Genomic DNA, 27,714 nt, shown 5'->3' with positions numbered 1-27,714 from the left:
TGGCTGGGTGTAACTGAAATGAATTACGGTAAAATCTGTGTTGCAGGTGATGAGGTCTACGTCTGGACATGCTCTTGCCCAGGATTGCCAAGGGCGAGGGGACTGGTTTCTAAGTCAAGTCTATTAATTACATGGAGCAAGGGATAAACAGCAACATTTGCAGATAATGCATTTCAAGAGTATATAAACAATGACAGTTTAGAGAAGGTAAATCATGTAAACCTGATCTCATAACTCAATAGCAAGGGGATGTTCAACTAAATTAAAAAGTGACAAAAATCAGAATTGATAAAAGGAAATGCTTTTTTACACAACACATAGACAGTGGAACTCATTGCCACAGGATGATATTGAAGATGAAAATTTAACAAAAATCAAAGAGAGAATGACAATGGATATGGGTAACCAGACTATCCCATTAGTTAATGTTAACAAAATATTTGCAAGGGATATTAAACCCCAGGCTTCAGGGTTTAAACCAATCTCTAACTACTAGGGAATTATTAGGATGAGATCTTCAGTGAGGCAGATTACTGACAGCTGCCTACTATGAGGTTTCAACCCATTTTCTCTGAAGCCTCTGGTGCTGGTCACTGTCAGAGACAGGCCAGTGGGCAGACAGAAAGGAAGGATCAGAAGTTGAGGTGCTGGCCTCAGAGTTGGGAGATACAGGTGCCATCTTGGATTCACCAATGACTTCCTGTGTGACTCTGGGCAACAGTGCCCCATCTGTAAAATGGAGATAATAGCACAGCCTGCCCATGGGGGTGTTCTGAGGAAAAACACATTCATGACTGTGAGATGCTCAAAAACTGTGTTAAAGGGGCCAAACAAGGTAGATAGACCATGGGTCTGATCCACTAAGGCATTCCTATGGATGCTGGGGATTCTCATCTGTGAGATGATGTGGAACAGTGGTCCCCAACCTTTTGGGGCTACTGGGCGCCCGGAGGCGAGGCCACACACACGCCTGGGGGTGGGACCACCCATACACCATGTGCCCAGTGCCAGCGCCACCCATGCGCCGCACTCCCAGGGCCGGCGCCAGTCCTGTGCCACATGCCCAGGGGTAGGGTTGCCCATACGTCATGCGCCCGGGGACAGTGCCACTCCTGCGCCATGCACCCAGGGGCGGGGCCACCCATACGCTGTGCGCCCGAGTCCGGAACAGCCCTTGCGCTGCATGCCCAGGGCCAGTGGCACTCCTGTGCCGCGCGTCCAGGAGCCGGCAGCACCCATGCGCCGTGTTCCTGGGGCTGGTGCCGCTTCTGTGCCGTGTGCCCAGGGGCGGGGACGCCCATACGCCGCACACCCAGAAGCCGGCAGCGCCTATGCGACACGTGCCCTTGGGTGGAGGCTGGGCCGGCCTGATCATTCAGCGGGCGCACAGAAATGGCCCAGCGGGCGCCACGTTGGGAACCACTGATGTGGAAAGACTCCTGTCAGCGAAACACCTTTTTGGCTTCTGTGTACAGAAAGTGGCTTTGAGAAACCCGTGAACTTACATGTAGGGGTTGCCTGAGCTGCGCATTTCAGTTCTGAATGCTGGGCTGGTTGTTCTTCACCCTGCCTCACCCTCCCACAAAGTAAAATTACATTTATCATCATTAACCATGGAACACTTTCTTTAACACTTCATGACCAGACAAGCCAGGAAGTTAACCTCACCCCTCCAAAAAGGGCTCAGAGCAGAACCCTGCCACCATGCCTGACAGCCTGGCTTTTCTCTTGGAACACAGAAATTATTTCATTTTGCTCACATGAATTAGCCTCATGGAACCCACCAAATCTCCTCTCCCAGGAGCAGTTTATAACCGAACAACAAAGAAACTAAAAGCAGAGCAAAACGAGCCAGGGAGAGATCAGAGTCTGGCTCACTGAGGGTACATCTACACTACAACATTAATTCGAACTAACTTAGTTTGAATTAGTTAATTCGAACTAAGCTAATTCGAACTAACGGATCCAGACTAAAAAACTAGTTCGAATTAGCGTTTTGCTAATTCGAACTAGCATGTCTAGACAGAGTGGCCCCTGAACCGGTGCTAAGGATGGCTGGAAGCAGTGCCGGCAGGGCATCAGAGGAGGACTTAGAGCATGGAGATGCTGTCTCAGGCTAGCCGAGGGCTGTGCTTAAAGGGTCCCGATCCCCACCCCGGACACACAGTTCTCTGGGGTGCCCCGCTTGCAAAGCAGTCCTGGCTTGGTGAGCCCGGAGTACCCACACTGGGCACATCACACCACTCAGCCATCAGACCGGCTGCACTTGCCGCAGGCTGCCATCTGGGGAGAGGGGGCAATTGGGGGGCTGCAGGAGAGCTTCCACCCCCAGAAGCCCACAGAGCCAGCCCAGTCCTCCCCATCGGGGGCTCGTACCCCATTTCTCCCTCACCTCCTTCCACTTACCCTTCTCTAGCCCCTCTTCTTGATGTACAAAATAAAGATAATGTGTCTTCCAAAATGGAATCTGTCTTTATTGAACAAAACTGGGGGAGACTGGGAAAAGGAGGTGGGAGAGGGGAAGAGAGAGGGTGGGAGAGGGGAGGGCAACTACAATGATGAGGGGTTGGGAACAGGTCCCATATGAAGAGAGGCTAAAGAGACTGGGACTTTTCAGCTTAGAAAAGAGGAGACGGAGGGGGGACAGGATAGAGGTTTCTAAAAGCATGAGTGGGGTGGAGAGGGTGCATACAGAAAAGTTCTTCATTAGTTCCCATAAAGAAGGACACCAAAGGAAAGGAATGGGTAGCAGGCTTCAAACTAGTAACAGAAAGTTCTTCTTCACAAAGCAAAGAGTCAACCTGTGGAACTCCTTGCTGCAGGAGGCTGTGAAGGCTAGAACTAGAACAGAGTTTAAAGGGAAGTAAGATCAAGTCATGGAGGCTGGGACCATGGAGTGGTATTAGCCAGGGGGTAGGAGTGGTGTCCCTGCCCAAAGTTTGTGGAAGGCTGGAGAGGGATGGCACGAGACAAATGGCTTGGTCACTGTCTTCCGTCCATCCCCTCCAGGGTCCCTCGGGTTGGCCGCTGTTGGAAGACAGGCTACTGGGCTAGATGGACCTTTGGTCTGACCCAGTACGGCCATTGTAAGCTCAGGGCTCAGGGTTGGGGGTCTCAGTGGACCCCCTTGATTCTCTTGCACACCTGCTCCTGGGTGGCCAGGCTGGCAGCTCTCCTGCCCTAGCCGACCACTTTCCTGTGCCTAGTGCGGAGATTGTGGACGAGGTCCACAATGTCCGCACTAGCCCAGGCGGGTGCCCGCCTCTTGCGGTCCCGGGCAAGCTCCCAGGAGCCGCCAGCCTGGTCCCGGGAAGAGGGGGAGGGCTGGGGGGCATCGGGTGGGTGGCTCTGTGCCGTGCCAGGTGCAGGGTCTGCTGGCTGGGTGCTGGCAGGCTTGCACCGTAGCCAGCCCATGGCCCTTTAAGGGCTCCGGGGCCGGGAGGGGGGCAGACAAGTTTCCCTGGTGTTGGCCAGAGTGGCCACCAGGGAAACCTGGGGAGGGCTAGCCTCCCACTAGTTCGAATTAAGGGTCTACACAGCCCTTAATTCGAACTAGTAAGTTCGAACTAGGCTTAATCTTCGTGGAATGAGGTTTACCTAGTTCGAACTAAGCGCTCCGCTAGTTCGAATTAAATTCGAACTAGCGGAGCGCTAGTGTAGCGCCTATGAAAGTTAGTTCGAACTAACGTCCGTAGTGTAGACATACCCTGAGTGCTTTAAAAGCATGAAAGACATGGAATCCATTTGTATTGTGTCATCCCAGACAGCTCATATTAGCAGACATGATGAGTGAATTTCAAGCCATGGAAGAACAGTGCACATGTTAACGTGGGGGCAGGAGGAAGGAATGTGCACGCAGTCCATCATTCCTGACTTTTGACAATGGCAACTCAGAAATGGAGCAGGAATCTATAGCAAGTGAGAGGGACAAGAGGGGGTTGTCTGTGAGGGTATGTCTACACTACCCCGCTAGTTCGAACTAGCGGGGTAATGTATGCATACCGCACTTGCTAATGAAGCCCGGGATTTGAATTTCCCGGGCTTCATTAGCATAAGCGGGGAGCCGCCATTTTTAAATCCCCGCTGCTTCGAACCCCGTGTAGCGCGGCTACACGGGGCTCGAACTAGGTAGTTCGGACTAGGGTCCTATTCCGAACTACCGGTACTCCTCGTGAAACGAGGTGTACCGGTAGTTCGGAATAGGCACCCTAGTCCGAACTACCTAGTTCGAGCCCCGTGTAGCCGCGCTACACGGGGTTCGAAGCAGCGGGGATTTAAAAATGGCGGCTCCCCGCTTATGCTAATGAAGCCCGGGAAATTCAAATCCCGGGCTTCATTAGCAAGTGCGGTATGCATACATTACCCTCCTAGTTCGAACTAGGAGGGTAGTGTAGACATACCCTGAGTGAGCACAGGTTAAAGATGACTAGCATGACAGGGTAGGTCACAACAAGAAGTAGGAGGCTGGAGGCCAAGGGGAGAATGGCTGATAGGGAGCTAGAGAGTGGAGTGGCAGCTACAGTGGGCATAGAGAAAAAGCAGAGATAGGTAGGCAGACTGAAAGTAGATGGGGGCATACATGTGAGGAGGAGAGGTGGATGTGCACTTTGGGTGGGAGTCTTTAGACTAAGAGATGTGTTGCCTGCCTGAGAGAAGGTCTAGGACAGTCAGCATGGGCTATTCTCAGAAATGAGACTGAGTATGAAAAAGGACAAGAGAAGTAACCTTTCTGGACTGAAGCTCGGCAGGAAATTTCCAATGGGAGAAGGGAAAAAACATTCAAAATCTATGAAGCACCAGCAAAGCATTGGCAGCCATTCCAGCTTGTGCCAGGACCAGGTTATATCACACCATGCTAAACAGGGACAGGTCAGCAGTTGGCCAGAAGACTACCAAAGTGCTGCAATACATGGTCTGATGATTCAGTAGGTCGCATTCTTTTCTCTGCATTCCTGTCTACCCAAAGATACTAGCAACAGTTGAATCAGGATCTTGAATGTTCATGGTCAACACATATCCCGTGGCTCTTTCTGGATAAACCCTTGGGGTCCCGACTAGATTCCAACTAGGGAATCGGCATGCCGCTGAACTGAATTCCTTCCGCCCTTCCAATCAATCACCCTTTTCTTTTTTCACAGGCTGTCCTGCTGTATTGTGGAGCATTGCTGCTGTGCACTGTCAAACAGCCTGCCTGTCCTGCCCGACAGGTGGCTGAAGTGACACCTTTGCAAAGGCACTCTGAGATGTATATTGAAAGTCACAGTATAAAAGCAAATAGCATTCGAGAACTGAGTTCAGTGGTGGCTTTCAAAAGCTAGCATAGCTGAGTTGAATAAAGTGAGATTAAAGTTCAGTGTTTCAAAGCTGCCTATACAACTTGGATGCCAAATTCCCATTAAATGTAGTGTCCTATCTGGCGCTGAAAATTCTTAGCATAAATCAAGATATATTCTGAAAATGAGATATTCACATTCCTATCCAGGAGACCACTATGAAGGTGTAAATATAAAGTGAAAATCAAGATTAAACAATCCCCCCACAAACCACCAAATTCCTCTCTTCTACCAAAAAGAGGTATCCCCCGGGCTCAAGATAAGGTATATCTACATGCTTGAATCCTTTTCCAGCCCAAATCTCAGTAACCCTGTGAGTTTTGCCAGAAACTGACTGCTGCTGGGGAAACCATGATTAAGGTTTGGTTTCCCTTAGCTTCCGTATCAGAGGGGTAGCTGTGTTAGTCTGAATCTGCAAAAGCGACGAATAGTCCTGTGGCACCTTATAGACTAACAGATTTATCGGAGCATAAGCTTTCGTGGGCAAAGACCCACTTCATCAGATGCATGCATCTGACGAAGTGGGTCTTTGCCCATTAAACCTTATGCTCCAATAAATCTGTTAGTCTATAAGGTGCCACAGGATTCTACGTCACCTTAGCTTCTGTGTTCTTTTCCTATCGTAAGCATACAGTATAAGCAATAGAGATATCCATGTTGAGCACAAAAGTTTCCTTCTGTTTCCAGAATCATATTGAAAGCTTCGATTTGCCTTGCTATGGAGATTTAGCCCAACTATGCTTCTATGCTACTATGCCTTTCAGTTGTCAGCTGTGATCTAGTAACTTGGGGCTAATTTCCAAGCGAGCTCAGAGCCAGGTTTTCACAAGTTTGGCAACCATGGTTTTGACCAGATTTTTCAAAAGAGTTCCCTCTGGATATTTAATAGAGCCAGGGGTTTAAAAGTACTCACCTCCCATTTGTGACATCTCTGGCCAGGGCTACATTCCAAATCTAACCTAATGTGCTGAGATCTTGTGAAAACCTAAGATTTTTAACATGCTAACATTTACATCACAAAAAGAAGTTGGCCTCATTCTGAGCATATGGGTCTGCTGGACTATTAAACAGTCTTGATTTTCTTCCTATAGCTGTGTTTGTATCTACAGGGATTGAGTTTTACCAATAAGAGTATTGGAAGCATGCTATTCTCTTTTGGATGAGGGAGTTTTCAGATTCTCTCCAAAGTTAAAACCAACACATGTACCACATAGGCGAATGCATTATTAATATCATATTGAGTATATTAGCCTTATATGACCCACAAATGAAATCAGTGTGGGTATGCATAAATATATGTAATATCAAAATATGACATAGCATCACATATTTAAAACACATCAGTTCTTTTCACAGGGGAAAATCTGAGCAAGTGTATGTTGTCAGTACCTTCATTTTTTGCTGCATAGAGAGCAAGTACTTACTAGAAGCTGAATGAAGTTTTGGTAACACTTCAGGCTTGTCTACAGGGGTGGACAACAATGAAGAAGGCAGGGCTGTTATAAAGGAAGGAGAGAAAAAGATGTCACATGCCTTGGCATTTTAATAGCAACATATGGCTGTTTCAGTAAAAGGTCAAGGAACCACACAGAAATACATTCAAGAAATCATATGAACTTTGATTTGGAAAGTTAGCACAAGTAACCAGTGAATTGGATAAGTATATACTTGATATCCTAGGGCTGTGTGAGGTTCAATAGAAAGATCAAGGCTTGTTAATATCAGGGGCCAAAACAATTATTCAGGTGGAAGTAAACATGAGCTAGGAGTCAGAATTATAATGAATACAGCTGTGAAACAGTCACCAATGACCAGGCAGCCAGCATGAATACTCATAGTGAGATTTAAATCCAGACATACAAAGTGTACTGTAGTACAAGTATATGCACCCACAAATGATGCTGGTGAAGAAGATAAAAACAGCTTCTATTCAGAACTAGGAAATGTAGCGAAAGGAACACCAAGCCATGACTTAGTGCTTGTTCTGGGGGACTTCAATGCCCAGATTGGGAAGGATAGAAATGGCTGGGAAACAGTTATAGGCCCTCACACACCTGGAACATTGTCAAGTAATGGTACTGGAGACCTATAATTTTTGTTATAAAATAAGTGTAGTGTTTTCAATTCAAATTTTTAGCACAAAAACATTCAGGCAAAGACCTGGGTATCACCAGATGATCAAAAATGGAATGAACTAGACAATATGTGTATCAATCAAAGATGGAAAACATCTGTTATAGATGCCAGAGTTTTTAGAAAACAAGTTGGTACTTGGAAATGTGGATTTAAACATCCAAATCAATGGACAGTAGAGAGGGTAGATTAATTCAAATCTCTTGGAAGCACAATAAACCAAGATGGTACATACTCTGAAGAAATAAAAATAAGGATCAGCAAAGTGAATGCAGCCTTCAGTAAACTTAGGAACATTTGGAAACTTTATACCGTATCCTTAGATACAAAACTAAGGCTATGTCTACACTGTGCAAGAAGATATGCAAATGAGGCATGGTGATGAATATGGTTGCACCTCATTTGCATACCTAATGAGCCGCTATTTTTGCACAAGGGGCTTTTGCACGAGGAGCAGTCTATACTGCTCCTTCTTGTGCAAAAACCCTCTCTTGCACAAGAGCAGTGTAGACGGCTCCTTCTTGTGCAAAAGCCCCTTGTGAAAAAATGGCGGCTCATTAGGTATGCAAATGAGGTGCAGCGATATTCATCACTGCACCTCATTTGCATATCTTCTTGTGCAAGAGTGCGCAATGTAGACGTACCCTAAGCATTTACTCAGCCATTGTTGTAGCCATAGCAACCAACAGTAAAGCCTAGCAACTTAACAACACAGATACTCAGAAGTTAGATGCATTTCATCACAAGTGCTTGTGGAGATTATTAGCTCTAAGCTATGAGGAAACAAAAAGGAATGATGAGGCCAGAAAAATGGCTAAAATGAGGTTTCTATCCCAAATAATTTGTTAGAGAAGACATCAATGGCTAGAGCATGGATCAGAACCGTCTACCTAGTATGGCTCTTAGTTGGAAGCCAGAAAATCCAACAAGAAAGAGGGGTAGACCTAGAATGACTTGGAAGTGTCTGATTATTATCAAACACATAGCAAAAATAATTTGAAATGGGAGAATTTGGGTCACATGGCAGCTGATAAGCAAGCATGGAGAATGTGGGTCGTCCAATGTGCTGAAAAGCACAGGACGGACTAAGGTCTAGGGTAAGATATGTTTGAGAAGGAAAATGTATGCTGTTCTAGATGCTTGTATGTAACTGACTGAATGTGACCCTGCACTGTGTGACAGATAGTGAACCGACTGAAACCGGTCTGATCTAGTGTAGCTGCTTGTGAAGGATGAGCTAAAACTCATGTAACTAAGCTTATCTATGCATACTTGAGATAGAAGTAGCTCTGAAGATTAAGCCAATCATAAGGCTGTTACTAGCGTACATATTGTCTATTCCATTTTGTTGTAACCCTGGATATATAAGGTTGCTGCAGACATTTTGATTTTGAAGTCTTCCTTTGAAACTTCCCACAGCTGTGTTTCAATAAAAGTGTTTCTCTCCTTCCAACCCTGAGTCTGGGTTTCCGTGACAGTTTGTACCCACATACAGAGACAAATTAATTAATTCCTCTATCATAAATGTATCAGCCAGAATTCTTTACTAGTTATCTCAAAATAACCTCATTGCTGTACATAAGAAATAAACTTACCCGCCTCTGTTTGGATAGGTACTTTGTCTACTTCAGGAGGAGCTGGCTGTGTCCAGAGTGGATACATTTCAGCTATGGGGACAGAACCAAGCACATTTCAATATCATTGTAATTGTTGGTTCTTACCTGTATGATGCCAAAGGCATCCTCTGTGCACTATAGGCAGATAAAGAGCCAGGCTCTCTGCCCCTCCCTTGAACTAGACAACATATAGAAGATGGGGAGATGATGAAGGATGAAGTTAAATGTGCGCATTGTCAGTCCGAAGTTAAAGGACTTGGCAGGTCAAGAATTAAGTGTGGGTAGACATAGATTTATAATACACTCCCCAAGAATAAGAATAAAGACTAGGAGCATGTCAGGGAAGGTATTCCAGGCACACAAGGCATGGTGGCAGCAGGCCTTGGTGTGAGAACAGCAGAAGGTGGATTGATACCTGACTGGTGTGGGTGGAGCCATGAAGGCAGAAGAAAGAGTCAAGAGCATGGAGCACTTGCCAGGGTAATTAGCTGCTTTAGGACAGTCCCAATAATGTTACTTGTCTGTCCCCCCCACAATGATGAAATCTCCTCACTAGGAAGAAGAAGATGCTTTGGCAAATCCTGCCTTTGTTTAGTGGAGTTAGAGGGGCCCTGGCAAAGATGTACCTGCTGCTGCAACAAAGGGTATATATTAAATTGTCCAGACAGACTTCTGAACTAATTCAAGTCACATAATATATGTCTGTGGGAAAGAATTGTGGCCTAGATTCTCAAAAACATCTAGTGATTTTTTTTGGTGTCCAACCTGAGCCTAGAGATGCGCAGAGCAAGGTCATGCCATTTCATGGAGGAGCTTCATATTTCAAAATTAGTTTTTGTTCCAATTTGGAATAAAACCAAAACTTTAGAAATTCTGTGAGGAAGAGAATAGAGTCCTGGCCCCAGGAACCATCCACCATGGACCTTGGAAGCCCGGGAGCCATGGTTTGGGAGGGGATCTGCATGGTGGGCTGCCCAGCGCCATTCACCTTGGAAGCCCTGGGCCCCCATTTGGGCTGTGAGTCACAGTGCTTAGGTACCGCAGCCTCCAGGCTCTCTGTTCCCCATTAAACTCACATCCCCAGTGAACTGCCAAAGACCAAGAGGGGATAACTAGCAGGAAAGCATGCACGAGTGTACCAATTCCTCCAGAATTTTGTCAAAATTGAACCATGTACACGAAAGATCATAGAATGCTAGAACTGGAAGGGACCCTGAGAGGCCTCATGGCAGGACCAAGTACCACCTAGACCATCTCTGACAGATGTCTATCCAACCTGCTCTTAAATATCTCCAATGATGGAGATTCCACAAACCCCCTAGGCAATTTATTTCAGTGCTTCGCCACCTTGACAGTTATGAAGGTTTTCTTAAAGTCCAACCTAAACCGCCCTTGCTGCAGTTTAAGTCCACTGCTTCTTGTCCTATCAGCAATGGTTAAGGAGAATAATTTTCTCCCTCCTCCTTGTAACACCCTTTTAGGAACTTAAAAGCTGTTATCATGTCTCAGTCTTCTCTTTTCTAAACTAAACAAGCCCAGTTCTTTCAGTCTTCCCTCATAGGTCATGTTTTCTAGACCTTTAAGTATTTTTGAAGATGATTAAAGGTCACTTTTGAAAATCATAGGCTCTTTCCTCTTCTGACTTGAAATGTTTCAGCTTTGACATACATGGATGCAAAGAAGTTACATGTGCTGGATGCTGACAATGCTTGTGGGGGCTCTGAGCTCTGTCCAAGCAAGCTCTGCCCTTCTATCACACACCAGCTCTTATTTGATAGAAATGTAGCCGTGTTAGTCTGGTGTAGCTGAAACAAAATACAGGACTATGTAGCACTTTAAAGACTAACAAGATGGTTTATTAGATGATGAGCTTTCATGGGCCAGACCCACTTCCTTAGACCAAATAGTGGAAGAAAATAGTCACAACCATATATACCAAAGGATGCAATTAAAAAGTGTCCGTCTGCTATGTACATTGGACAAACGTCTCAGACACTTCGCCAAAGGATCAATGCCCACAAAACAGATATTAGACAGGATCACAAAGAAAAAACAGTTTCTTGCCATTTCAACCAGAAAGGACACTGTCTCAACGACTTAATTACCTGCATCCTGCTTCAGAAGCCTTTAAAATCTGCACTTGAAAGGGAATACTCTGAACTGTTGTTCATGCTAAGATTCGACACTCTACGTGTTGGGCTCAACAAAGACACCAACTACCTTACCCATTACAAAGATAGCTTCCCCAATTATCACCTCTAATACCATTAGCTCACAGACATTTACCTTTCCCCACCTCTAATATCATTAGCTCACAGACATTTACCTTCCCCCCCACCCTCCGCATCCCCCTTCTGTTCTGAAATGTGATTTGTCCTTTTCATATGTGTTCACTTTTTTTTTAATTGTATCCTTTGGTATATATGGTTGTGACTATTTTCTTCCACTATTTGATCTGAGGAAGTGGGTCTGGCCCACGAAAGCTCATCATCTAATAAACCGTCTTGTTAGTCTTTAAAGCGCTACATAGTCCTGTATTTTGTTTCAGCTCTTATTTGGCCTTCTGAGGTGCCATCAGCCTGAAACACTTCCCTTCCTACTTATGCTCAGATTTTGGGATAGAGGCTGGGGTGCTTAATGTCCGGAGGGTCTCAAGAAGAGTTTTTATTGTTCTTTGCACCTCCTGACACTTCTTGAGCTGGCTGTTCCCTGAAAATGTCAGAAGCAGGCTTCTGGATTCATGGATTGTTTTCTCAAGCTGGCAACCAGGTTTGATGCTTTTCCTTGGGGTGTAACATTTCAATGGACTTGGGCCATAGAAAATCCAGGGCTGGATCTACTCTTGGTTTTCCCTCCCTACCCCATCCTGTTAAGCCCACATTCTCCTGTCAGAACACAGCCCCCAAGTGGCTCTGCAGAGGGTAGGAAGTCGGGCCAAGAAAAAATAATTTCTCCAGGCTACAGCGTGTCTGAAGAGTCACTCCACAGCCACTGCTCCAATGCACTCCCTACACAGGCAGGCAGGACAAGCTAACTGATCCCCTGAATGGGATTTGGTCTTTAATCCTCCCTGAGGGTGTATAAGCAATGGATAGTCTACTGGGTGAGTGAGAACCCCTAATGTTCCCAGGTATCTGACTACAGCAGACCATTTTCTGAACTCACTAGATGGCTGGATTTTAGGTAAAATATCAGATCTTTCCACAGTAGTAGCAGGTGGCCTTGTAGTGCCATGTCCTTTTGAAGCATCTGTCTGTGACCACAAGGGCAATTGCAGAATTGGAAATCCAGATCCTTTCAGACCAACAGTCTTTGGCCACATGGGAAATTGTGTAGCGAGGATTTCATCTCCTTTCCGTGCAATAGTCTGTGCCCAGGAAGGCATCCTTGTCGCTAAACCAATAAAGGGACAGGAAAGATATTGTTATCTTATTGCACATTGATGTACCCTTTAGGTACAGCTGGACTGCAGGGTTTTTTCAGGGTATCCCAAAAAACTCCACCGTGTCCAGGGAATCCATTTGCTCTTCTGCTTTTTTTTTGCGGAAGAACAAACACGCTGTTTCGGAAGCCCCTGTATTCCTCATTCTACAGAGAAGAAGGAGGCTTCTAAAAGAGGGTTTTTTCCCGACATTTGGCCCAGTCTACACGGGCCAAATGTTGAAAAAGCCTCTTCCGACAAAAGAATCGGAAAAAGGTATGCAAAATGCGGAGAGTTTTTCCGACAAAAACTTGTAGTCTAGCCATACCCTTCTACTGCAGCACAGTTAGTGCCAAAATGGTCAGAAAATAATGAACATAACTCTTTGGGGAACAGTCATTCTACAGTACAAATGGTAAAACCTATCAATTCCTAGACCACTTTGAGTGGCAATTGCTTAAACTCATTAGCAAAGCCACGGGAGAGATGGATGCATGGAACAATTTTCTGTTTTCTGAAAGAAAACCTGGAAATCCACTCCCCAAAAAAGTTTTCAAAGACAGATATTTTGCTGATATTGTTTCTGTTTGCTGTAAAAAAAAAAAAAAAAGGAAAAGAAAATATTCATTTTCATTTCCACCCCCTTCTCAATATTTTATCATTTCCTAATCAGCTCGCTTGTATGAAGAACATGTGGGGGAAAATAAAAGGGAGCAGACTGGAGAATGTAGGGGGGCAGAAACTGGGATTTGAGAAGGACTGGAGAAATTGGGTGGAGGCAGGTGAGAATGGAAGTGTGAAAGACTGAAGGTTTGGTTTCAGAGGCATGAAGGAGGGGGAAATAGAAAAGGTTTGGCGTAGAGAGAAAAGTGTCTGTGAAAAGGGAAAAGATGAATATTTATATAAAGCTGGGAGAGAAAAGATAGTCCAATAACTTGGGCCTCATCTAGACTTGACAGAAGTGGTTCAAATCCCTGTTCTGACACAGAGACAAACCTCCAACCTATCTCACAAGGTTTTGTGAGGATACATTGAAGACTGTGAAATATTACAGCAATGGAGGCCTTGTAAGTATTTAGATGAAGAGGAGACAGACTGATGAGAAGGAGGGATTTATAGGGAGAATACGTGAGATTTCGAGAGTATCTGGAATGGTTTCCTCTATCTCACATGACCAGCAACCGCGTTTTCTTTTGTCTTCACACCTCACCCCCACCCCAGAAGGCCTTTCTGTAAAGAATCAAGATTTTTAAAAAAAGCTTTGGGCCACATTGTGAACAGAACTTCTGATCACCAATCAGACATCATTAGCCTGATTTATAATGTTTCTCCAGTTTACATATTTTGTGTTTTAGGAAAAGGTTATGCCTTCCTCTACTGTTTGCACTGCACTGAGCACACAGTGATGTGAACCAAATAAAAATCATAAATGCATTTCAACTAGTCTGCCCAGGAGATTAAATATTTAACTCTAAGAATACTTGCATACTTTTAAATGTCCAAATGTCTTCAGGGGGCTCATCCATGATCTTGTCAGGGTCTTCTCGTAAGGTCATCAAGCTGGGAAGAATTGAATCTACATCTTTTAGTTAGTAAAAGTTAAGAGTTAGTTGCATCCAGGTCATACTTATAAACTAAACCAAATTCTATAGCATTTGGATATGTAAGTCAAACACACAGACGTAGATCTCGTTCTAGTGTAAGCAAATCAACCATTGTCTTTGAAATGGGCAGCTATTGGGTAAAATGTCTATATGTTTTTACTGTTCTGTTAAACAGGAGAAATAATTCCCTTGAACTTTATCCCAAATAGGTAAAACACTCTCTGAATTACTATATTGTGATCAACATTTTAGGTGTAGTTCAATTTATCATGCAGTTAAAGTTATCAGACCAGTTGTTACTGTAGCAAATGGCCAAGTTTGTCTTATCATCCTCTAGGGGCTAGCTCACATAGAAGATAAGAGCTTATTATGGCTGAGAGCTAATGAAGTTAGTCCTTCAAATGCAGTAGAGTCCTGTGGTTTTGGTGCTGATGGTCCCCAGCTCTGGACATCCTATTTTTATACAAGTATTAGTTATTTTGGGGACATTCACCTAGATTTACTTTTCCAGATGTGTATCTATGGCATGATCCCGGGTGTCTAAGAAACCTTACAGAAATACTAGATATCAAATATCATTTGTTCATTTCTAACTAGCTCTTTCACCTCCCATCCACATCTTAGATCCTCCCATCTCTAGGAGGAGATACAGCCCACGGGGTACAATTACTTTTCACACCCCACACTAGTGTAGTGTATAGAAGAAAAGACTTTTTTTTCTGCCCCTAAACATGGTACCAGCATGTCACTTATCCACTAGACTTCTCTCCATTATCTCCCACCATTCAAAGAGATGTGCAAATTCCCCACCGTATCTCCAACTGGGGCAAATGCAACACCTGTCCCCTAAATAACTATGCTTTTGTATCCAATAAGAAGTATACATCTTTGGCTTCTAATATCTCAGTTAGCAACCCACAGACACTTCCTAAATCTTACACAAGGCCTTAAGACCAAAGTCAAAGCATTAAGCATTGGATGAACATCTAATCAATCTTCTTATATTTTTTTCTAATTATCTGTGCTTTCTGAGAGCAAGCTCAAGGTGATAGTAGTGCTGGCTGAGTTAAATCCTAGGTTTTGAACATCTACAAACCCCAAGGAACAAAAAGGGCTATACTTAACCCTATCCTCATTTCAGGGCACATTGAAGGCTACTGGAAGATTCCCAGTGACTTCAGTGAGCTTTGGTTAGGTCACAAATGTCAGACCAGGGCCAGGTTTTGATTTAAGCACAGTAGACGTGCATAGGGGCACTAGCTTTTTAGAGGAGCTTGATCTCTCTACAACTGAGTATAACATGGAGATCAGTTATCAACAGAGGAACCAGTGAAGATGTGATTAGGAGCGTGTAAACTGTAAATCCAGCCCCGGGCCAGATATTGTGTGCACTGAAATCAAGAGAAGTTTTGCCTTCAATGGATAAAAGATATGTCCCTAAATTTGGTGATGTGCCTGTGTGGCATTTAAATCGCACACAGTTTCCTGTGGTTAATGTGTGATAAAACCAGGCAAGTAAATATCTGCATTCATTACATTGATAACAAAATATGTTGTTATTCATTTATTCCTTCAGGAGGTACTTACCCAGGAGTGCAGACATATTACTGGAAAATGTGTAATTAATAACAGGAAACTGCTCTATCATTTCCCAAAAGTCAGACATATTTCTGCCTGCAAAAACACAGGCACAAAAATAGCAAAGGGGATTAAAGCAGTAGATTCTTGAATCAATCAACACTGTAAATGTAAAGAGTTATATTCCTGTAAGGCAGGGGTGGGCAATGATTTTTGGTAGGAGGCCACTTTTTGGAAAGTGGTGACGGGCCCCACTTCTCTGTGGAGGGAGTGTGGGGTCTAGGATGCTGCAGAAGGGCACACAGGGTAAGGGACTAGGGTGCAGGAGATGGTGTGAAGTCTGAGAGGGAGTTTGGGTGAGAGAGGGGGTTTTGACCTGAGTCAAGGGTGCAGGGTCTCAGAGGGGATACGGGTGCAGGTGAGGATTCTGGCCTGGGGAAGGGGTGTAAGAGGGGGTACAGAGTCTGAGAGGAAGATGTGACCTGGCACAGGGGGGTACAGAGGGTTTGGATGGTGGCCTGGGGGAGGGAGTTGGGATGCAGGAGGGGCTGGAGTACCAGAGGTAGGCTCTGGCTGGGAGGTGCTTACTTAAACATCTCTTGGCCAGCAGCCCTGCAGCACGCCCAAGGCAGGCTGGGCTCCCTGCATGCTGCAGCCCCAGACTGCTTGAAAATTCTGGCGGCTCCCTCCCTGCGACTCTCAGCTCTGGGAAGGGGGAGAGGCTTGTGCTGCCCCCATGGCGCAGGCCAATCTCTCAGCTCCTATTGGCTGACTGTTTCTGACCAATAAGATCTAAGAGATTGGCTGGGGTCAGTTCCTATTGGCCAATTGTTTCTGGTCAATAGGAGGTGAGGATTGGGCTGGATGTGAGGAGATCACACAAAGCTTCCCCCTTTCTCCAGAGCAGAGAGACACATGGAGCAGCCCTGCACTTAAAAGAGCAGCAGCTGTGTGCCTAAGGGTCCCAGCAGAGTGTCTGCAGGCCGGATCCAGTGACTTGGCGGGCTGCATCTGGCCTACAAGACATATCTTGCCTACCTCTGCTATAAGGGATAAGTCCCATGCTTACCTGTTCGGCCTGCCATCACGCAGATATAGATACAGTCTGAATCATTGCTCTGACTCACTGAAAGGAAAACACATGTCGATCAAATGCTTTCCATTAGTATACTTTAAAGGAGTTGAAATCGGGGAGCCAATCCTCCTCCCAGTAAATACTAGAGCTGGTTGAAAAATCACCATAAAAAAACTGGTTTTTGACAGTAAATTCTGTTTTTGACTAAATTAAATTTTTCACAAAAGTGTCTGCTTTCCATGGAAATCTTCAATTTTTCTTCTAAGAAGCAGAATATTTCAGTTGGTGTCTTGTAGGAATTGTAGTGTACGTGTCTCATGTTCCCTTTCTCCTCTATGGGCTAAACTCCTCCTTGCGAACTACATCTCCCAAGAAGCATTGCCTCTGCTGTCCAAGAAGATATGCAAATTGCACTCGCATTTGTATATCTTCTCCCGATTCTTTTTGCAGAAGAAGTTTTGATGCTATTTGTCCCTGTGTAGACAGGGCCAAATGTCGCAAAAAAAAAAAAAACCCTTTCACAAGACCCCTTATTCCTCATAAATCCCGTGGCCCATTGAAATCAATATATTCATGCAGTGAAAGTTTGAAAGATTTGTGGGATGATACTAAAGCTGATGAAGGGAATCTTAATCCAGCCCTAAATTTATCCCTTTATATGTTTCATGACAAAGGTGCTGAAAATAATTAAAATTCCTTACATTAGGAAATGTAGTTTTAATAAAAATGTTTTCTCAAGATGATTTGGTTTACAGCTGCACCCTCTAATCTGTGAGGTCAAGAGAGCAGATAAAGCAGTAGCAATACTTACCCCATTAGGGTTTATAATATGTCCTTTCTATGTTTTGGGAGTGAGCAAGACAAGGATAAAAAATATGCACACCTGAGACTATGGAGGTAGATTTGAAAATTTCTGTGAGGTAACTGGTGGAGTTTCCAATAATATCAACAAGTAAAGCTGTAAAATCTAGAAGACAAAACAGAACAGTTTTACAATCTAAGGCCCCAATTCAGTATTCCATCCCTGATCAGCAAAGCACTTACATATGTTCTTAACTTTTAGGCACATGGTTTGCCTTGGATTTCAGTGGTAATTAAGAATGAGTTTAGTGTTGTATGCTTAAGAGTTTTATTGAACAGGGATGGATTTAAGTACAAACTGGAATACTTTGCTGAACTGGGACCCAAATGCTTATCAGTAGGAATGCAATGAAGCATAACACAGAAGCTATGTCTACACTGGGAAATTATTGCAAAATAAGTTATTTTGAAATAATAACTCCCAAAATAACTATTACAAAATTGCACGTCCACACTACAAGGCACCATTGAAATAGTGCAGAATTATTTAGAAAAAGTGCATCCATACTCATTGGAGCCTGCATCGCATTTAAAGCCCCTGGAAGCATTCCGGGGAGGGGATCCGGAGAGCAGTCACTTCCTGTAGCTGCTGCCTAAGGCTAGCTCAGACTCATGCTTAAAGGGGCTCTTCTTTACATCCACGTCTCACACGCCACTTCTCCATTGACTGACTACCCCCTTGAGGGACACCAAATGGATGCCACATGCTCTGGTTGCCCTTACAGATGCCACAGCACTTCCAACATGGAGCCAGAGATGCTGCAAAGCAATGCCAGGCTCTTGGGTCTGTTGCGCAAGAGGGCTTTTGCCCAAACAGGAGTAGCATAGTATTTCCGCAAGAACACTGAAAATCTTACATGAGATCGTCAGTGTTCTTGAGGAAATTCAAGCGGCCAGTGTAGACAACTGGCAAGCTTTTCCGCAAAAGCAACTGCAGTCTAAACTTGCCAGTCTAGATGCAGCCTCAAAGTAAGACTTAAGTGATACACAGGTCTTCACTGGCCCTCTACCCTGAATTAAAAAATCTCTTTTAGAGCCAACATTGTGATATCAATTGCGGGCAGCTTTTCAAAACATGTCATTTATATTACAGTGAACTTATCACAAATGTAAGCGTTGTCCCCATGCACTGTAATTTGTAGGCAAATTGCTTAGTGTTATTCCCTTTTCCCAAATTCTGTCTTTTTACTTTCCATATCTTTTATTGCTTCACTTGCAAGTTCACAGGTGTGGGTTGGTTTCGTATTTGTACTGTGCGTGGCACAATGTGCCCCTGGTCCATGAATGGTACTCTTACAGGCTATCACAATACAAATACCAAATAAATAATAATCCTTACAGCAGTGCCCAGAGTTCCCAACTGATGCACGGGAATCCCATTGTGCTAGTAAAAAGACAGAATACAGTAAACTTTCGATAATGGCACCTTTAGGACCCAGGGGGTGCCGGATTATCAGATATGCCGGACTATTGGAAGGGGGGGGCTATGAGCAGTCTGGGGTGGGGTGGAGGAGATGCGGGACCAACCCGGCAGCACTCCAGCTGCTCTGCCCCAGGCGTCCCCAAGTCAGCCGCTGCTGAAACTGACCAGCGGCTGACTCGGGGAAGCCCGGGGCAGAGCAGCTCCAATTGTCCGGCTGCCTGGAGCACTTCCAGGTTCCAGGTGGTGCCAAAGTAACAGGAGTGCCAGATCACTGGATGCCAGACAACTGGAGTTTTATTGTACATGGGCCCAAGCCTCGAAAAAAGCAGGAGAAATAACAAGGATCATGGAATATCTTTTTTCATATGTCACAGTTTTGAGACACTGTATGAGATCAGAGCCAGGCCCAGGTTTGTGCAAGAACAAAAGACACAGAAGCTCTATATGACTGCAACAGCTGACTAACAAGTCACCCGTGCTGGGAAATGGCTGAATGCACAAAATGGGGAAGAAGTGGCCTCACTCCCATTCGGGAATTTGAACAGCGCTCAGAGCAGGTAAAGGGAATTTGTGCAATGGAGCATCTCCCCCCACTAAATTGCCCTTTATAGACCCTAATCCTCTTCCCCCTTTCCTTCTCCTTTCCCCTCCCACTGAGCTTACAAGGGTTACCGCATTCTTGGTGTACTTCAGAGTAGCCTCTTACCTTGGCTTTTGACTTCAATGTGACTACAGCACTCTCACAAAGAATGTTGCAGGACTGGGGCTGAGAATCTGTCTCAAATGGAAATAGTGTGACTTAAACACACCCAAATGCCAGCTCACTCTTGGTCTCACTGCTTTTACACCCACCTGTTAAGTCGTTTGTTACGTTGTTTAAACAGTAGCAATACCTCATGGGGAACTTGCTGGGGTCAACATTTTTCAGGTTAGAAACTGCAAAGAGGGACAGTGGAAATTGAAATGTTGATGGAATCACCTTCTAAGAAAATGCATTTGAGAGTAGAATAAAATGGTATGTTACCCACTGTTATAAATGGCGACCGAAACTTTGTGGAAGGCAAATGAGCTATAAGAGGTAATGCTCAGCAAAGAGAAGAATTTTTTCGTACCTGCAGAAAAACATGTACATGTCTAGTAATGAATTCAATGGGTTATTAGCAACCAACCTAATGCGTCTGATATGGCAGTAACATGATTTTATTGCTAAAGCACATCATATAAAGACTGTAGATAAATGCATCTGAATTTTGTTTTCATTGCAATCTAGCAGAAATAATTGTAAATCAGCATTTTTTATTTTAAACAAACCAGTACAACTATAGAGTGCGGGTGGAGAAATAAAAGGGCATTACGATAGATGTGGATCAATGGGGTCATTCTGAAGACTTCTTGTTAATAATTACGCACGCGCACGCACGTGCACAGACACACACACACACCCCCCACCCCACACATATATAGTGTGCTTTAGCCATGAAATCATGTCACTGTCCAAATACAGCGGTATACTTTGCTAGGTATATAGTATATCACAGTATATGCTTACAGCGTTTTCTCTTAACTTCTTTAGCTTCATATTTCAACTTACATGGAGCTGACAGTCAACAGCATGTTTCACATCCTTTTGTAGCACAACCTTACCTTTGAGAGCTGTATTTAACATTCCATTCACTAGTTCAGTTAGGTTAATAGCAGTCAGATCAATTGATTTGGCAGGCAGCTCTGAAAAAGAAGGAGCATTTCTGAACAATCAGACATCTGACAGGGTCAGGAACTTGTCAATGTGCTGTGTATATATTCTACTGAATGACTTGGAGAAAGTGATTCAGTGAGATGCTAGCATCAGTGGGGAAATGAAAATACCAGATTGCTTATTAGGACTAGAAAACAATGTATGACAACTCTGAGAAGCTAAATATACCATGTGAGGGCAGGTGAGGATAGCAGGGGCAGTGCTATTTCACAAAAAGGAGTAGTATGCATTCACTACTAATTGAAAGGACCTTTTGACAGTGTTCGTCAGTGCTCTGCTGTGGATGGCGGATTAGTCGGTAAAAGCTTAAGTTGTTGGAGTCCCTTACTGGGTAATGCACATTTTAATTCAAGAGACATTGAAGCAGGTGCTCATTTATGAACCGCTTTCAACTGGGCAATATTTTCTATTAAATTTCCACCTGCGAATGTCGCATAGAATTGGAATGAAGATTCAGCTCTTTTAATTAGATGCCCTAATGGGCCAAGGAGAATTGCCTAACTATATAACTGGTCTTTTGAATTTGAGAACATTTTTTGACCAAAAATTATTAAGACGTTTTTCTAAGTCAGAAGTCTGGAGAAAATGGTTTTTTTTTTCCGTTCAGACAAGACATTTAAAAGCCAAGGGAACGGGCAGTGGTGGAGGGTAAGAATGTGTGTACAGGGGATCAAGGATGAAAAAAAGCCCAAAAATCAATTTTGAAGGAAAACAAATATCTACTATGACAATGTCTTACCATTTTGGACCAGCTCTGAAGCAAACTCATTGCAAACTCTTCTTTGAGGAGTGGAAATGAAAAACCCAACTCACCTAACATGGGTATTTAGAAAAACAGGTGAGCTTCAGTACATAGAGTGCAGCAAGAAAGGGTATGCCTACACTAGCTCGTTAGTTCGAGCTAGGTAGGGTAATTAGGGCAACCGGAGTTGCAAATGAAGCCCGGGATTTAAATATCCCAGGCTTCATTTGCATGTTCCCGGGTGCTGCCATTTTTAAATCCCCCTTAGTCTGAACTCCATGCCCGTGGCTACACGCGGCATGGAGTAGGTAGTTTGAATTAGAGATCCTAATTCGAACTACTGTTACTCCTCATTCCACGAGGAGTAACGGTAGTTCGAATTAGGATCTGTAATTTGAACTACCTACTCCGTGCCATGTGTAGCCGCGGGCAGGGAGTTCGGACTAAGGGGGATTTAAAAATGGAAGCACCCAGGAACATGCAAATGAAGCCCGGGATATTTAAATCCCGGGCTTCATTTGCAACTCCGGTTGCCCTAATTACCCTACCTAGCTCGAACTAATGAGCTAGTGTAGACATAACCAAAGAGATATAGAAGCCACACAATGTGCTATAGAAATCAAACCACTCCTCGTCCTCAATAAGAACCCATCAGAAGTTGGCAGGATGGTTTCTGGAACAGAAATGGGATTGCAGCTCAGGGCCTGGAGGGCACCAGTCACTGGAAGTGACGTTCAATTTAGGTATCTGTAGGATGAGAATGAGGAATTCCCTTGGGAGGGAGATTAGTCACATGTTGGGGAGAGGGAGTGAGCAACATCAGGGAAGGCTCATGGAAAGATGGATATAGTGGGAACCGCCAGTAGAGTGGTATTCAGGTTGCATGATAAGCAGGCTGATAGCTGCTGAATCACCTTCTAGGAATTTGAGGTGAAGTAGACATCTGGAATGGGGTGTGCTTGTTTTGAGGTGAGGAGCTGTAGGGAACAGTAGCTGTGGAAGGGTTTGCCTGGCTGAAGTTCCAGAGTGGAAATGAGTCCATTTCTTGCTTCTGGAAAACAGACTTCTGACTCAAACTTAACACCATACAGTAAGAGTAACTTTTGAAGTCACGCTCTAGGCCTTACCTGCAGTAGCCAGCACTGGCACGTTCTTCTCCTTTTTATTTTCTCCTTTTATGCCTGCAGCTTGAAAATGGAGAAAATGGATTCTGAGAAATAACTTTCCCACACAGATAACCAACCAAGGATGTCAGGGGGTTTCTTTGTTTATCTAGAGAGGGTTAAGGCTGTGAAATGACTGGACAACAGTATAGTCCATCACTCAGAGCCACACGTTATTTCTAACAGCAGCAGAGTGTGTGCCTGCCAACCAAGAAGAATCTGACATTAAAAATGACTTGTCTTTTAAAGAAACAAAGGTTAACAAATTAGCTTTTCTACTTCTTCCCTTTTCCCCTGCCCTCTGGCCTCATCCTGCTTTCAGTAAAATCAATAGCATAATAATTTTCAACTTCAGTGGTACAAAAAAAAAAGCTCCTTGACACAAGTGAGTAACTCTCTTTAATGGGACTCCAAGGAAGAAGAGAGACACAAATCTTGTAGAGATTTGGAGCCACATTTGTAACAACATTAACCATAAGATACACTTGCCTGGCAACGGTAAGAGCTACAAGTGTGCTGGTTATTCAAAGTGTGCTAGTCAAGATATTATTTCTTACACTGGGTAGTTGTGCAGCTCAGGTGCTGGGCTGGGACTCCAGAAATCAATTGCCCACACTGCCACAGATATATTGTGGAACCTTGATCAAGTCATTTAATCTCTCAAAGCCTCAGCTCCCTGTCTGTGAAATGGGAATAATAATACTCTTGCTTTATGAACTCTTCAAGGCAGGGTTTGTCTTTTATCCTGTATTTGAGCCATGCCCAGGACAGTGAGCACCTGATCTCCACTGGAGCCACTAGAAACAACCATACTACAAAATGGTAGTATAGAAGAGGTAGGCTCGACAGTGCAGGAGAATGAAGTCTTCCATTTATTTGCAGATCAGGTGTAGACCAGACAGCATCAATGCAAACCTCTCAGGCCAACATGTCTCTCCATCTTAATCCTGGTGTAACACCAACAGAGCATGGTCATTGGCAGGTGGGACTGAAGCTGGGGCCACTGAAGCTTAGTGTATGAGCCTCTGCTGCATAAGCTAACAAGCCAGCTGCTACTCAGTTGACTCACCAAGTGCTGGATGATCTAGGTGCCACTAGAGGAGGCCCAACCACCATGCCAAATAAGTCTGGATTGCACTGGCAGACTCAAGAATATGGTTCATTGTGAAGCCCATCAATTGCTGGCCCCTAGATAGTTCTAACACAGCTCTCCTCAGACCTGAAAACACACAACACCAAACACATATTTTACAAATATTTATGCGTCAGAAATACTTTGCACTTACCCAAGTTCCATATGAGAAGGAAGCATAGAAATCCTATACTCAATTTAACAGGCACATGCTGATGGAACCATGGCATTTTGGCAATCTACCTCCTAGTCGTTTCAACTGTTTTAGGAGAAATAAACAAGATTTTAGTGAAGCTAAGTAGAGCCAATACGCTTGTCAATTTCAGTGTTTCCAACTTTTTGCAATATCTGGCATTCTTCTTAATCTTCACATTCTAGAATCATGTGAGAATCTCCGCTTTCACTTGAAACAACAAAACAAAATTAAGTTTCTTGCCCTCATGGTTGCAGAGAAAAAGGTAGAAAATGTGACCTGAAGGCTCAGAAACTCAGAAGGCAAAACAAAACAAAAGAAAATAGAAACAAACACACAATTAACCCTGAAAAAAAACCTAAACAAAAAAAATCTAAAATTTCTTATTTATGATTTTTGATTTGAACTCATGGTATTTTGCGTTCTGACTCATGATTTTTGAATGATAGGAACTGTGAATACTGCAGTTTACAGATGTTTCACCGACTCATAATGAGAGACAGAGCTGGGTGGAAAAACGGAAGAAATGTTGACAACGTCTATTTAAATTAGTTTCTCCCGTTTTTCAGTATCAAAAAATGTCAGCCAGGTTCATCAATAGCAGAAACTCAGAGGGACGATTTCATGAAAACAAAGAGCAAACTTTTTTTCTAATTTATTTTTCAGACACAACTTTCTCCGTGCTTGATAGTTAATGGTAAGAATACACATTTGACTCTTAGCCTCAGGATAATAATGTTTGATTAACAAATCATTACCATGTCTGTTAACTCAGCTTTCCTCGTATTTACATTGTTATAAACTAAAATAAAGGCTGAAAATAAAGCGGTACTGAGGGATTCCATTTTTAGTGGGTCCATGTTACATTTACTTATCTTATGAGAGAAAGATGTTTCTCTTAACTGCTACCTTTGCAAATTCAAACTGGGATCTGACAGTCAAGCTTATTTTTTTCTGAATAATGCATCCTTACCATCAATATATAACAATAATACCTAACTCTTATATAGCACATTTTCTTCACTCTAAAAGCTTTTCACCAAGGGTACGAGTATTATATTCATTTAATAAATGGGCAAATAATGCACAGGAAGGTGAAATGACTTGCCTAAATTCACTCAGCAGGCCAATGGCAGAAACAGAAATAGAACCTAATCTTGTAAGTCTTAGGCTAATGTTCCATCATCCAGATCACCCTGTTTCTCACTCATCTGTCGAAGCCCATTGCCTTCTGTGCACTGGTTTAGTGAGAAAGCCCCTGGGCAAGATGGCAAGGGGGTGCTGACTCCATACTCCCAGAAGAGGTGGGGCCACAGGCAAAAGGGGAGGGGCTGGGGGCAACCAACCCTCAGCACTGCCTGGAGCATATGACATGACATTTTGGTGGCAATTTAAAAGGCCTGGGGCTCTGGAAGCTGCCGCTGCCACAAGAGCAGCAGCAGTATCTGGGAGGCCCCGACCCTTTTCAATCACCGGGCCCCAGGGCAGTTGCCTCCTGGGGATGGGCCAGGTAACCCTGCATTTGGACCTTAGTTAAAAACTCTATTGATGAAGCATGAGACAACCAATTGCAGTTTACTTTCCCTTTGTCTTAGAGAGTGTGTAGAACTGACGGGAGTGAAAAAGAGTGAAACTGACCTGTCACTAACATCAGCAGATCAGAGTTCAAACAGGAAGCAGATGTGCCCACTAGGTAGGTGCTAAGAACTGTACTGGATCCTCCTCTGGTCATTTCTATTGGCCAGTTAGGTACGTTGGGACTAAAACAGTTCAGTTAGAACTATTCAAAATGGAGGCAGTGAGCTTTTGACCCAAGGACTCCATTTGATGGGCGTGCCTGTCAGCAGCTGGGGACTTGGAACTGTGCTGGCTCTTCCCAGCCAGAACTGGTTTTCAGAACATGCCATCACCTCAGGGTGGCAGGCCACAGATAGGGTTGCCAGATGGTTTAACCAAAAATACCCCATGCCCCCTCCCACACACACCCCCCAAAAAGAACAGGAAAAAAATTCTGTTGAGAAAAAAAAAGCGGGGGGGGGGGGGGGAGAGAGATCAAAATTGTTGAGCAAAAAAAAAAATTAAAACATTAAAAAATAAAAAATCAGCATGGCCCCTTTAAGAAGAGGCTTTTTTTGCCGGTGGCCATTGTGTTTTTCTTTCCAGCCACAAAACAAGCTCCTGCAGAACCAGGTAAGCAGGGGGGGGGGGGTACTGGTGGGAGGTCCAGGGGGCCCAGCGTAGGGGTCGGGGGGGAGAGCTAGGCCCGGTTGCTGAGAGTGTCATAGGGTTGCCAGGTATCCGGTATTTTTGCCTCCTGGCAGGGAAAAAACCCAGAAAATAATGGACATTTTAGGTGTTCGGTATTTTCTGAATTTTTTTTACTGGACAGGAGGCAAAAATACTGGACACCTGGCAACCATAGCCACAGAAGGGGTTTAAGGCCCTGCACAGCTGCTGAGGGGGGGCTTCTTCCATTTATGCTCCTGTCAGCATCAGACCACCACAGCTGTGATGAGGAAGGGAGAACAGTTACCATCTGTGATCCACCATCATCACAGAAGTTCTTCTCAGGGATCTCCCTGGAGCGCCTCCCTGAGAGCTTTCAATTAACTCGAGGGTGGTAGGTCCCAGACCTCGGCAGTACGGGCACCATCCAGCTTGATAACACCAGCACCTCTGAATGGAACAGAGGTTTACTTTCTTGGGGTTCTTTCCTGTCATCTCTTCTTTTCCTTCTGACCAATGGGAACATTTGGGCCCAGGCTTCATGCCTCCCTGATGAAATCCCTACACTGTTACATACTGTTATTTAGTCACAGTTGAGTAAGGATGCTTACTATCATTTGTGTTATTGTTTTAGTTCTTATGTGAAATCCCCATTTTTTCCCAGTTATTGTTATTTCATGCCCCAATACATTTGTTATCTTATTTTAGAGTGTCCTTCTTTATTTATACATCACACTGGGAGGACTCACTGAGGGTTTACTCCAACCATTGATAGATGCAGGAAAAGGGACGTGCATCCTCTGAAACAGGGGCCCCCCGATATGAGGGGTCACTTTTTAATTTCTATTTTCATAGGGTATGTCTACACTACCCCGCTAGTTCGAACTAGCAGGGTAATGTAGGCCTACCGCAATTGCAAATGAAGCCTGGGATTTGAATTTCCCGGGCTTCATTTGCATAAGCGGGACGCCGCCATTTTTAAATCCCCGCTCGTTCGAACCCCGTGCCGCGCGGCTACATGCGGCACGAACTAGGTAGTTCGAACTAGGCTTCCTAGTTCGAACTACCGTTACTCCTCATTCCACGAGGAGTAACGGTAGTTCGAACTAGGAAGCCTAGTTCGAACTACCTAGTTCGTGCCGCGTGTAGCCGCGCGGCACGGGGTTCGAACGAGTGGGGATTTAAAAATGGCGGCGCCCCGCTTATGCAAATGAAGCCCAGGAAATTCAAATCCCGGGCTTCATTTGCAATTGCGGTATGCCTACATTACCCTCCTATTTCGAAATAGGAGGGTAGTGTAGACATACCCTTAGTTGCCCTTGCCCCTAGGTAACAGGTATGATGAACCAAATGGGGTTCTTAAGGCACTTGTTTGTTGAGGGTGTCCCATTCCAGATCAGGTTTTTTTTGGGGAGGGATGTCATTAGAGGGGTATGAAAAGATACTTTATACTTTAGC

General features: G+C 44.3%; 1 protein-coding gene across 9 annotated transcripts in view; it reads right to left on the bottom strand.

Annotated features, from left to right (window-relative positions):
* The window catches only part of LOC102460920 (otoconin-90-like), a 102,890-nt gene that overhangs the window by 64,639 nt on the left and 10,537 nt on the right, over window positions 1-27,714 (bottom strand). For 6 of the 9 annotated variants that reach the window (XM_075920125.1, XM_075920129.1, XM_075920124.1 and 3 more), the window contains 12 exons: window positions 23,992-24,096; window positions 22,670-22,729; window positions 20,689-20,769; window positions 20,073-20,156; window positions 19,897-19,980; window positions 17,644-17,727; window positions 16,755-16,811; window positions 15,695-15,781; window positions 13,993-14,085; window positions 12,248-12,475; window positions 9,062-9,133; window positions 6,758-6,829 (listed from right to left, as the gene is read on the bottom strand). In XM_075920125.1, the coding sequence (XP_075776240.1) occupies window positions 6,758-6,829; window positions 9,062-9,133; window positions 12,248-12,475; window positions 13,993-14,085; window positions 15,695-15,781; window positions 16,755-16,811; window positions 17,644-17,727; window positions 19,897-19,980; window positions 20,073-20,156; window positions 20,689-20,769; window positions 22,670-22,729; window positions 23,992-24,067 (1,078 nt within the window). In that variant the 5' untranslated portion in view covers window positions 24,068-24,096. Of the gene's footprint in view, window positions 1-6,757; window positions 6,830-9,061; window positions 9,134-12,247; window positions 12,476-13,992; window positions 14,086-15,694; window positions 15,782-16,754; window positions 16,812-17,643; window positions 17,728-19,896; window positions 19,981-20,072; window positions 20,157-20,688; window positions 20,770-22,669; window positions 22,730-23,774; window positions 23,925-23,991; window positions 24,097-27,714 lie in introns of all 9 variants that reach the window. The other 3 variants (XM_075920127.1, XM_075920128.1, XM_075920126.1) reach the window with 3 other exon arrangements.

The sequence above is a fragment of the Pelodiscus sinensis genome, chromosome 2, assembly GCF_049634645.1.
Source record: "Pelodiscus sinensis isolate JC-2024 chromosome 2, ASM4963464v1, whole genome shotgun sequence".
In the NCBI taxonomy this organism is placed as follows: Eukaryota; Metazoa; Chordata; order Testudines; family Trionychidae; genus Pelodiscus; species Pelodiscus sinensis.
Note: the sequence above shows the minus strand (reverse complement) of the source record. Positions and strands in the feature narration are given on the sequence as shown.